Source organism: Saccopteryx bilineata, chromosome 9 (genome assembly GCF_036850765.1).
Source record: "Saccopteryx bilineata isolate mSacBil1 chromosome 9, mSacBil1_pri_phased_curated, whole genome shotgun sequence".
In the NCBI taxonomy this organism is placed as follows: Eukaryota; Metazoa; Chordata; class Mammalia; order Chiroptera; family Emballonuridae; genus Saccopteryx; species Saccopteryx bilineata.
Genome location: NC_089498.1, coordinates 8,878,529 through 8,891,640, shown reverse-complemented (window position 1 = coordinate 8,891,640; position 13,112 = coordinate 8,878,529). Strand labels below are relative to the sequence as shown.

Below are 13,112 nucleotides of genomic sequence, written 5' to 3'. Positions count from 1 at the left end.
GTGCTTTAAGGCAGTGGTTCCCAACCTTTTTTGGGCCACGGACCAGTTTAATGTCAGAAAATATTTTCACGGACCGGCCTTTAGGGTGGGACGGATAAATGTATCACGTAACCGAGACAAGTGTCAAGAGTGAGTCTTAGACGGATGTAACAGAGGGAATCTGGTCATTTTTTAAAAATAAAACATCGTTCAGACTTAAATATAAATAAAACGGAAAAATATAAGTTATTTATTCTTTCTCTGCGTACCGGTACCAAATGGCCCATGGACTGGTACCGGTCCGCGGCCCGGGGGTTGGGGACCACTGCTTTAAGGAACCGGGGAATCCCGCCCTCCACTCCTAGGCAGAGAGGTCTGGGGACAGGGCACTGGGACGGCGGCCCAGAGGGAGAGATGGCCGGTGACCAGCAGGGCACATCTGTGGGATGTGGGAGCGTGTTCTGGGATTTATCAGAAAAGGCTGTGTGTCCTTCAGCCTCATCACAGACAGGGGCTGTTCATCGCTCCAGAAGATGAAGTCTCACACGGACATCACGGTTCACCAGTCTGGGACAAGGACTGGAACAGGGGTGGTTTCATCGGGGAGGAGACCCCAGGAAGCAGGAGTGAAGACACAGGACAGGTGCCACAGGAGGGAGGGAGGGAAGGACGACGTCGGGGGTGTTGTCAGGGATGTGCTCGGTCCTGCCAGTTCCTCTCACTTCCTCTGAGAGGCTCCTGTATGGAGTGCCGCCCAGCATTGTCGTCGTCCCCCCCGCCCCCGACGGAAGGCAGGACATTGGTCCAGCAGCCCTATCCCCCCCGAGAGGTTGGGGAGGCTACCTCTCAGGGCATCAGTTTCCAGGCTGCGCAAGGGCCGGGAGGCTTGGGGGAGCAAGTGGAAAGGTATGCTGCGCCCTCTTGAGGTTGGGCGCTGCCGGCAAACGGTGAGTCTGAGCCCACCGAGAACTTTCCATGGGGGCTGAAATCAGAGGTGGGTTGAGTGGCCGTGATGGCAGCTCCCAAAAGTGTCTCTAGAGCTGGGCATGATATCCAGGACGGCAGCCGGTGGAGGCCAGTGTTTGTCTCTCCATTCTCTCTCTCTCAGACACACACACACACACACACACACACACACACACACACACACTTTGGTCTGAACAGCCTCAGAAAACTCTCAGTGACAGTGTGTAGAAGTAATATCTCCATTTCACAGATGAGGAAACTGAGTCCCAGGGAGGGCAAGGCATGTGATGGTAACTTATGCCTGGAAGGACACAGGGACCAGAACCTAAGTATCCTGACCCCGGCATTCTTTCCCCTGCATCACGGACCTCCTTAGAAGAAGGTCAGCCGCCGCCAACATGGGGGCCAGGGTGGGGAAGTCCAGAGCCCTAGGATGGGCACTTCTGCCTTCTTTCCGGTGCTGCAGCCTCTTCCACAACATGCAGAAAGCCTCTCTGCACCTCCTCCTCCCCACCCCGAAGTGTGCACAGAAGCCCTGGCCCCACGCCCCGCTATCAAGCTCTCCAGAAATAAACAAGGCTTTCCCTTCCATCCCCAGAACATTCAATCTCCCCTCTCCGGGCTGACCCCACCCTGGGGAGCCATGAGTCATTGCCGTCACCGCACTGGGGCTGGGTGACCTCCGCAGGAACAAATCCATAAACGCACAGACAATGGCTGAGGAAGTGGGGGCCTCTGATGTGGCCCGAGGGCTGCCACGTGAGGGCTCCGGGCAGAGGGGGTCTCTCCGCAAGGTGGCACGGCGACTGCTACCCTGATATGTGCCCTGAGCCCTCTCCCATCCCTTCTCCTCCGCTCTCTCCCGGGGGCTCCGTGTGCTCATCTATTGCTGATGGGAACATAAATTGGTACAGGGATTTGGGGGGAGAACGTTTTGCAGTTCCTTATAAAACTAAACCCGCAGCTACTCCGTGACCTAGCAATTCCACTCCTCAGTATTTGCTCGAGAGAGGTGAAAATATAATACATGACAAACGCTGCCTTGCGTGGCAAAGGGGAGTTCAGGCTGCAGATGGAACCAAAGTGGTGAATCAATGGACCTTAAAATAAATAGATCACCCTGGACCACCCACTGGGAAAAGGAAGGCAGAAAAAAAGGTCAGAATGTTGTGATATGAAAAAGAAAATTCTGTTTTTGCTAGCTTTGACACAGATCAAGGAGCCGGTCTCTCTGATGGGGACAGGAGTCACAAACCAAAGAATGGTGATAGGTTCTTGAAGCTGCAAAAGGCAAAATGTATCCTCCCAGGAAGTGCCTAGAAGGAGCAAATGCAGCCTTGCTGGCACCTTGACTTCAGCCCAGTGAGACCAGTGACCTCCAGAATAAAGTAACACATTTGAATTGTTTAAGCCGCTACGTTTTTGGTAATTGGCTATAGAAGCAACAGGAAACTAATACGGAATGAACTGAATTACACAAAAATATTTGCTATTATTAAGCCATCCCTGCATTCCTGGAATAAATCCCTTTGATCACGGGTTAGTGTTTTATCTTCTTGTTTGTGTGTGTATATGTGTCTGAGTTTTTTTGTGTGTGTTTTATCCCTTCACCTTTTTCATCCAGTCCCACAACCTCCTCCCCCTCTGACAGTTATCAACCTGTTCTCTATCTCTGAATCTGTTTTTATTTTATTTTTCAGTGTATTTTGTTAATGAGATTCTACAGATGAGTAAAATCACGTGGTAAGTGTCTTTCCCTGACTGGCTTATTTCACTTAGCATAATGTTCTCCAGGTCCACCCAAACTGTTGCAAAGGGAAAGGAGTTCCATCTTTCATTTTGTTATAGCTGAGTAGTATTGTGTCAATGTAACCACAGCTTTCTTATCCACCTACTGATGGACACCTGGGCTGCTCCCAAATCTTGGCTACTGTAAATATGCTGCAAGGAACACAGGAGGACAGAGTCTTTCAAATTAGTGTTTCCATCTTCCTCAGATACATTCTCAGAAGTGAAATTGCTGAGTCATAAGGCAGTTCTATTTTTAAATTTTTAGCTAAGTCCATATTGCTTTTCACAGTAGTGGCACTAACCTGCATTCCCACCAAGAGTGCACAAGGGGAGGGTTCCCATTGCCCCACATTCTCGCCAACACGTGTTGTTTGTAGACTTATTGATGACAGCCATTATGCCAGGTATGAGGTGAAATCTCATTGTGGTTTTAATTTGCATTATTTTTTTGATGATTAGTGACATTGAGCATCTTTCCATAAGTCTACTAGCCATCTGTATGTCCTCTTTTTTTTTTCTAAAGATTTTATTTATTCATTATAGAGAAGGGAGAGAGAGAGAGAGAGAGAGAGAGAGAGAGAGAGAGAGAGAGAGAAGGGGGGGAGGAGCAGAAAGCATCAACTCCCATATGTGCCTTGACCAGGCAAGCCCAGGGTTTTGAACCGGCAATCTCAGGGTTTCCAGGTTGACACTTTATCCACTGCGCCACCACAGGTCAGGCTGTATGTCCTCTTTGGACAAGTGCCCATTCAGGTCTTTTGCCCATTTTTTAATGGGATTGTCTATTTTTATGGTGTTGAGTTTCATAAGTTCTTTATACATTTTGGATATTAACTCCTTATCAGAGTTATCATTGGTGAATATATTCTCCCATTCAGTGGGTTGTCTTTTCATTTTGTTAATGGTTTCCTTTGCTGTGCAAAACTTTTTAGTTCAATGTAGTCCCATTTGTTTATTTTTTCTTTTGTTTCCCTTGCCTGAGGCAGTATGTCAGAAAAAATATTGAGATTTTACTGCTTATGTTTTCTTCTAGGATTTTTATGGTTTTGAGCCTAAAATTTAAGTCTTAAATCCATTTTGAGTTTATTCTTGTGTATGGTGTAAGAAAGTGGCCGAGTTTAATTTTTTTGCACATCTGTCCAATTTTTCCAACACCATTTATTGAACAGACTAACTTTACACCATTGTATACTCTTGCCTCATTTGTCAAATATTAATTAACCATAATGGTGTGGATTTATTTCTGGGCTCTTTATTCTGTTCCATTGATCTGTATTTCTGTTTTTATGTCAGTACCATGCTGTTTTGATTACTATGGCCTTGTAGTATAGTTTGATATCAAGTTGCATTATTCCTCCAACTTTGTTCTTCTATCTCGAGATTGTTATAGTTATTTATGGTCTTTTGTGGATCCATATAAATTTTTGAAATATTTGTTCTAGTTTTGTGAAATACACCATTGGTATCTTGATAGGAACTGCACTGAATCTGTAGATTGCTTTGGTAGTATGGACATTTTAATGATGTTAAGTCTTTTTATCCATTCACATGGTATATGCTTCTACTTATTTGTAACTTCTTCATTTTCCATCTTCACTGTCTTATAATTTTCCAAGTACAGGTCTTTTACATCCTTGGTTTAATTTATTCCTAGGTTTCTATTTTATTTTATTTTATTTTTTGAAGCAATTGTAAATAGGATTGTTTTCTTAGTTTTCCTTTTTGATAGTTCACTATTGGTGTATAAAAATGCAACTGACTTTTGGATATTTATTTTGTATCCTGCAACTTTACTAAATTCACTGATCACTTTTAGTAGTTTTTTAGGGGGGGAAATCTTAGGATTGTCTATCCACAGTATCACGTTATCTGCAAATAATGACAGTTTTATTTCTTCCTGTCCAATTTGGGTGCCTTTCGCTTCTTTTTCAGGTCTGATTGCTGTGGCGAGGACTTCCAGTACTATGCTGGATGAGGGTGCGAAAGTAGACATCTATATCGTGTTCCTGATCTTAAGGGAAATGCTTGTAATCATCAGATTTATTAGATTTTTTTCTTTAAAATATTCACTTGATCTAAATTTTTTTTCCTTTTTATTAAACTTATTGAGGTAACACTGGTTAACAAAATCATACAGGTTTCACAGAATGTATTTCATGGTCTTGTGATTTTTAAATTCTTTCTCCATCCATAGCTGTGCTACTTTCAGATTCTTAAAACTGCTTTTCTCTTAAATTCCCAGAGTTTTCCTAGGGGTTACAAAGCCACTGTTCAACACCAGCACCAGGATGACGACACTGACACAGCACAGCTGGTGCGTCCCAGCACTGCGAGGGTTGCTCACTCTGCTCCAGTCAGCCACCCCTCTTCTGTTCTCACGCCCCCCCTTAACCTCTGACAGCCACTAATCTTTTCTCCACGCCTATACTTGTTCACTTGGAGAGGGTTATGCAAACGAATTCCTACTGTAGGTAGTTCTCGGTGGCTTGCTTCCGTTCACTCTGCATCTTTTTCTGGACATTCACCCAGGTTGTTGACTGTATCAAGAATTTGTTCCTTTCTCTCCCCTGACGTGGACAGACCACAGTGTATCTCACCATTCACCCACAGATGCACGTCTGGGTTATTTTCATCCTTTTGTTATTATTATTATTATTATGACCAAAGTTGCTGTACGTACACATTATGACAAGCCTTTGCGTGAACATAAGCTTTCATTTCTCTGGGATTCATGCCCAGGGGTGCAACCGCTGGGTCACAGGGTGCTGCAGCTTTCTTTTCTAAGAAATTCTCAAACTACTTCCCGCAGCAGCTGGACCATTTTACATTCACCCCAGCAAGGTATGAGTGGTCTCGCTCCTCCACACCTTGCCAGCCAGTACTTAGTGCTGTCTCTACTTTTTATTCTAGCCTTTCTGATAGGTGCATAGTGCTAACTCATTGTGGCCTGTCTTCCTTCCTTCCTTCCTCCCTTCCTCCCTCCCTCCCTCCCTCCCTCCCTTCCCTTTCTTTTCTTTCTCTCTCTCTCTCTCTCTTTTCTTTCTTTCTTTTTCTTTTCTTTTTCCTCCCTCCCTCCCTCCCTCTCTTTCTTTCTTTCTTTCTTTCCTTCAAGTTTACTGGGGTGACACTGAGAGAGGGTCAAATGGAAGCACATTGTTAGAAAGTTCCTCTTATAAATGAAAACTACACTATTATTTGAAAGGAGATTATATGAAATGAGAGATGCATATCGGTAGCCCAGGAGCAACCACTAATCGCAAGTAAGTAAGTATGGCTAGCGAATGAGCCAAAAGTAAATCAAAATGGATAAAATAATAAAAAGCTGGTTAATCCAAAACAAGTCAGAAAAGGAGGAGAAAAGATCAAAGAAGAGATGCAACAAACAGCAAACAGAAAGCAAGACGGAGGACCCAAGCCCAGTCACATCAACAAAACTACAGGAACCAGAAGTGGACTACACGCTCCAATTAAAAGGTGGAAATGGTCAGACACGCTACAGATGCAAGACCTACACGGACTGCAACATACTTACTGAAGGACTGAACAATGAAATATAAAGACACAGGCATGTTCAAAGAAAAAGAATGAAAAGATCAAGTGGGCAGGCACCAATCCTATGAAAGTTGGCGTGGTGAGAATGGCCATGTTAACAACAGGACAAGGAGTATTCCTGGAATTAAAAAGGACCCTCATAAGGGTAAGAGGGTCAATTCAGCCAGAGGACCAAACAATAAAGAATGATCATGAACTGAATCTCAGAGCCTCAGACGGCCTGATAACTGATAAAGTCACCATCCTAGCTGGAGATGTCAACATCCCTCTTTCAATAACTAATAAAACGAGTACACAAAGAAATCAGTAGAGATAAAGAAGGACACAGTGCTATCAATAACTAGATCTAGCTGATATTTATAGAACATCACATCCAGCAAATTGCAAAATACACGTTCTTTTTGAGTACACATGGGACTTGCACCATGCTGTACTGAAGGATGGACCATAAAAAAAGTCTTAAAACTCAAAGAATTGAAAATTTTTAAAATGACCATAGGAAGATTTTCTATATTAACATAAAACCTGGGCCAAGACAGAAAAATTTCCTCATTGTTTTCCTTGTCCAGAAGATGAGTTTTTCTAGTTCATTCTTTTCCTGAGTATAGTCCTTCAAATGTCTAATTTTTTTTTCTCCCCTGAGACCTCAGTTCCAAATCACCACTGCAGAGAAAAACACTGTCCTGCGTCTCTCATAACCGCAACACACTAAGTCCCTCTGTTACAGAGACTGGCCAATGCCCACAGGTCAACCGCCACTGTCATATGTCCTCACACAGTGTGGTTTTCCGGTCCCCTTTCATTTTTTGGCCTTTAAGGATTTCCCTTCGTCTCTTAATGCACTCAGCTGTGAATTTCAAATATGCTGTGACCTGCTGTTCAGCGTTCTAGGGGTTTTGTGGCCAGAGGGTTTCTCAGATTGCCCAGTTTCCATGTTTCTGGAACCCAAAGCCTGTCATATAATTCTTAAGTTATTTTAGGGGGTTCAGGTTACCGTGGCTTGATCTAAAGTCCCCAAATTTAGAGCCAGACAGCTTTGGTTTTGCATTCCGGCCCTTGTACTCACCAGTTATGTAACTCTGAGCAAGGGAGGGGACCTCTTTGTACCGTAATTTCTAACTGGGTTTGAGGGATCATAATCTCGGGTTTTCACATGTGTTGTAAAGATAACCTCTATTCTAATACAAGGGGCCGGTCGGGGCGCATAAGGGAGTCTGTCTCTTTATCGCCCTTCCTCTCACTTAAAAAAAAGATAAAGCAAAAAAAAAAAAAAAAAGATAAAGCAAATGTTCTTTAGGTTATTACCCTATTTACCAAAGTTTTTGATGGTACAGTGGAAATATATCAAGAGCTGTTTGAGGGCCTTCCCCTCTATGAAACCATGACATGGCCCTTATTTAACATGCTGCATAACAATTTCACAAAAAAAAGTCAAAAGTTCATCCAAGTAAACAGAAAAGAAAAAAAAAAAGAGCATAAATCTGCCTGCTTTCCTGGAGAAGGGTTTCTCACCCGTGTGCTTTTCTCCTCTGTAGTGATCACTGTCGGCAAGTGCATGGACCTCTGTGGTAAGGAGCTTCCCTGTTCCCCACGTCAACGCCCCTCTCCTGGAACGCCCACCAGCGCTGGTCAAGCATCCTGCTTGTATGTCAGTCCAGAGGGGGGCGTGCCTGCGTACGAGAACCAGGAATCCGCGTTGCTGTGCCTCATGCAGAGAAGAGACCATATGCCTTCTAAGGGGGAGGCGGTCTCTTTAATTATCCACTGTGGGTTCCACGACCAGCGCTCACACTCAGCCTTCCAGAACTCTGACAGCAGCGGCAGAGAAGAATGAACTCTATACATTATCTAACGTATGCAACTCAGCCTGTAAGCGGTCAGGAAGCCATGACCCCTCAACAGAACACTTCTGATGGAAAGTTTTAGGGTTTACGGGTTTCAGGAGCTAGTATTTCTCATTTCAAAGAGTAACCTACTTTTTTCCCAAATTATTATATAAAATCACAGTGCATTGAATTGCTTTTTTTCTCTCTCTCTCTTTTTGTGAGAGGGACAGAGAGAGACAGAGAGAGAGACACACACACAGATAGGAAGGGAGAGAGATGAGAAGCATTCATTCTTCGTTGCAGCTCCTTAGTTGTTCATTGATTGCTTTCTCATATGTGCCTTTACCAGGGGCTACAGCAGAGCAAGTGACCCCTTGCTCAAGCCAGCGATCTTGGGCTCAAGCTGGTGAGCCTTGCTCAAACCAGATGAGCCCGCGCTTAAGCCGGCGACCTCAGGGCCTCGAACCTGGGTCCTCCGCATGCCAGTCCGACGCTCTATCCACTGCGCCACTGCCTGGTCAGGCCTGAATTGCTTTAATGAAATGCAATTTCTTACTTTAGATCCAATGAGGATAAGAGCCTCTTTGAAAGAAATCTTGGTTAAAAGGGCATAAAAGTAGAGGCATCACCTGCAGTAACACTGAGGGTTTGGCTTATGTTATCACGTACACCCCCACCAGTCTGACGTCGACTTCTTTATAAATACAAAGTATTGCTGCTTTGGCTAAAACCTGAGTTTTTCATTAGAGTTAAGTCATGTCTGACATTTCCTAAAGCTTAAATGCAAACGGACATGATTAATCATGTTCATAAATATGCAAACAAATTCAAACCACGATATTAAAAAGGGATATTACCTTTGAGACAAAAATGGCAAAACCAGAATTTTTTAACTGCCAAGGTTTTATGTAGCAATTGTGTTTTTTTCAGTAACATAATAAAACAGGAACAGTACATCGGCAGGAGTGGATTTAAAGAGCATAAAATGTTATTTTTAAAATAGGATGACAATGGGGTCACTTTCAAGAGCCTCATACTTCACAGAAAGTTTTTTAATTCTCAGTGCTACTTTTTCATGACTAATAGGATTAATATGTGGCTTTTCTATAACAAAAAATAATCATGGTACCTGAGTATTACATATGTTCAATTGCACATGACGAATGCTACTGTAAACAAGTACTTCCCTAATCACTTAAGAAATTGTTTTCACCTTATTCGATGCTTCATCTCAATAGCTTTAAGACATATAAAAAAAGCAAACAATTCTATATATCTGTGTCAAGTTTTCAGTAAGCAAGTATCCAAATAGATGCTTACTTATTAAACACTGAGTGCTTAATAAGTAGAACTAGTTTGAAATCATAACTCTTTATTAAATACAAACTCCAGCACCTGTCTTGTGAGACTTTCAACTTCAAAAATGGCCTTAAAAAACTAGATTGGCCATTCTAGAATTACCATTCTCTTTAGAAACAGAGACAAAATTCAAAGACTAAATTCAGAATCTGGTCCAACTATTTTTGGACATTATATTAAAAAATTGGTTCTTTGTTCAAAATTTCAAATGCAAACAATATTAACAAGACACACACATGCCTGACATCCAATAAAAAATGGCACTAGAAGGAAATTATGGATTAATTAAAGGATAAAGGTCACTGTCAGATTTCTGCCCTGGGGGGTTGTGGGAATGCTAGGTTTCTGGATTTCTTAGCTTTTGGTGATATTTTGGAACCTTTTGTGTTTTCCTTGTAGATATTCCAGACAAGTTCTAAAATTTGAACAGACACATAACGAAATAAAACTCCCTCTTGGATGGTAGAATATGTAAATTCTAATATTACATCAGTAGAACACATCCGATTCATTTACTGGGCAAGAGCGACATTCTGAGCTATCCAACCCAAATTAAACTAAATTCGGTGGTAAACAATTCATCTTCTCATTAGGCAATCAATGTTCCCTTCAATAAAGCAATTCCCACTTAGCCTTTGGCCATAGCTGTTGTCTGTAAAACAAAGTTCTAAATCGGGAGATCATGAAAGAGGGTATGATTTCCCTTAGCAGGCGGTTGAGAGAGTCTACACTAGGGTTACAACCCAAATCGAATAGGAGGTTTTAGAGTCTCATTTACCTAACGGAGCTCTCCTCTCCAATCCAACCATAGTCCGTGAGCCAAGAAACGGACGCGGAAACGGGGAGAAATGAATCTGTAAGGTGAAAGGTACAAAATTTCTGCAACGCTCCTCAGACTCTTCATTCTTCTTTCCAGAATGGAAAGGGGTTGGGGGTAATAATAAAATAGTACTTCTGTTCCTTGACCAAGTTGGCTAATGCTCCCCAGGAAGTGAGAGCAATTCGTTTTCAATGGGATATGCAAATTAAACTGGAAAATCCATATCCAATCACCGGTAAACCAATCAGGACAGCATAATAGAACAGGGGAAAAAAAGGACATTATTGGATCTACACATGTGAATAGAAGCATCTTAATAAAATCTATCATTTTTATAAAAAGGGCTTTCCATTTTTTACATCCTTATGACTCAATACATCATATTTACAACACTATCGGTCAATGCCGCCTCCGTTTCAACTAAAAGCCACGCCGTGTTCCGTGCCGGGGGTACCTGCTCTCAGTCCTCTTTCTTGTCCGAGGGATTCTCATCACGCTCTTCGGGGCTGACTTTATTACTTGCACCGGGTTGAGCGGCCTGCCCTTCCTCCGGCAGCGAAAACACATGGCACGTCTGGAGGTCTAGGTACGTTGTAAATATCTTCGCATACTCCGGGTGCTTCAGGGCAAAACGTTTAAATTCCTCTACAGGAAGGGATGAGACCAAAGCCAATGAATTGAGGCGAATCTCCTTTTGGCACTGATACGGATTGACATCTGACTTTAATAATATAATTATTGCGAAATCCTATTACCCAACCCTCCATAAATCTGTGCAACGACTTTGGAAGACAGTTTTGTCCGCCCCCACCCCCCACCCCCCGCCGCCAGGGATCTAGTCAAGCTGAAGATATGCATGTTCTGTGACCCACTGATTCTATCCCAAAGGGTAGAACGTAGAGAAATGTTCTGGGAGGCACGCAGGAGAATGTCTGGGGCAGTATGATTCAGAACAGGTTAAAACATTTAAAAAAAAAAGGAAACAGCTCACATTTGTCAACAGTGGAAACGGAGAAGTACATTTTGACATATCTGTGGAACATCCTGTGACGTGGCAATAAGAATGAATGAACAGCTGTGTGGCCACAGTGACAGTGCGGATGAATTGTACAGCCAACAATGTTGAGTAAGAAAAGCCGGGGACAAACGGACACCGACTACAGCGTCTCCTCTGTACGCTCCAGAAAACTCGGGCAAAACTGCAATACAGTATTTAGAGATGTGTCCTCTGGTGGCGCGATGCTACAGTGAAGCAGGGTGGAGACTCCCGGCTGAGTCAGGTCAGCAATACACTCTTCTAAGAGAGCAGAAGGGGGCTGCAGCCAGGAAGAGGCACCCTGACTGTCTGGAGTTCTGGGAAAGCTCGATTTCGTGACCTGGGCAGTGGTTATACAAGTGTTCACTTTACGAAACTGCATTATGCTCCATGTTCATGTTTTATTCAGTTTTTTGTATTTTTTTAATAAAAAATGTTTTAAAAATTCTATTACCCAGGACTTCTCATTACTGTCTTTTAAAACCATTTTATCCCTTCACTCTGGTATAGAACTATTACAGTCTAGAAAAGCTAAGCCCCGATGTATAACTCATAAAAAAAAAGAGTGTACAATACATAATAACCACATCACAAAGCCCTCTGAGTAGCTGACCGCTTTTCATCTCAAGTGTCTCAGATTTAGGAACTGAGGGAGAGAGAGAGAAAGCTTGCCAAGTTAACCATCAGAGTTTGAACCGCAAGCCTCCCATAACCTGGAGTTTCTGAAATATGATGCCACCATCAGTTTTGAAATTTTTCTGTCCTCTTCTGTTCAGATGGAGAAAAGTTTATGGAGCTGATACAACAAAGGGAACCCGTTCTCTGAACCAGCTTGCCATGTGGATCTATCATAAAAGGATCTTAACCTATTGTCCTATTTCTATCCATTTATTACTATTTTGTAAATCTTCTGATAACCAAGAGCCTACTTCCTAGCACATCTGATGACCTAACAACTCTCGAAGATACAGTCTCAGTGTTGAAGAAGTCACCAGTCTGAGCCGGAATCATTCTTTGCAAGTGTAACACGATTTTACATCCCTAGACCACTTTGTTCCAAAGCAGGCAGGCTATGAATTGCTATTTCTCAAAATCCAAAATACAGGTTCATCTGCGTGAGTCTGTTTCAATGACGGAGACAGAGGGCTCTGGTGACTTCTAAGACACATGAGCGTGACGGTTGATTTCCTAGAAACCAAGAGCTTTCACTTTAAGACTTATGTTCTGTTTGAAAGATCAAGGTCTCTGCCCGCTTCGAGGAGGTCAGTGGCATGAAAGAGTAACTCATTTCTAGAAGTTCTGTGAACCAACTAAGTGGAATTTGGGGATTAATGTGACCGATGGAAGATCAAGAATGAAAACAATTAAAATGATCACATTTAAACAACTTAAAAGATCACATGCATGATACATTTCAATACCTATTATTTCATAAGATAATATTTAAATGTCCCAAAATAATCCTGCAAGAAAGAAAATGTAGACTGGTATACTATTGGGAAAAGGGACGTAGTCTGTATTCTGGAAAGAAAAGATTGAACTCCCCCCAAAATGCAGATTTCCCTAAAATTTTTTTTTAAATCAACAGACAAAATCATGACAACCTACAAATAATTTTTAGTTATTAGCTTCCATTGAAATAGTTATTCCAAATGGTTTTTCAAACTGTGGAGATCCAGAATAATAGTCTCATTTAGACAGATGCTCAGAGAATGAGAACGCATGGGGTTTGTGACACACGTTTTATCTCATTCTATACTTTCCCATTTCCTTTCCTTTTTTC

At 42.5% G+C, this 13,112-nt stretch overlaps 1 protein-coding gene across 1 annotated transcript in view; it reads right to left on the bottom strand.

Moving 5' to 3' along the window:
• Positions 1-9,158: 9,158 nt before the first annotated feature.
• The window catches only part of LPCAT2 (lysophosphatidylcholine acyltransferase 2), a 62,084-nt gene continuing 58,130 nt past the window's right edge, over positions 9,159-13,112 (bottom strand). Inside the window, exon 14 of the mRNA XM_066243202.1 lies at positions 9,159-10,938. Within this exon, the coding sequence (XP_066099299.1) occupies positions 10,754-10,938 (185 nt within the window). The 3' untranslated portion in view covers positions 9,159-10,753. The remainder of the gene's footprint in view (positions 10,939-13,112) is intronic.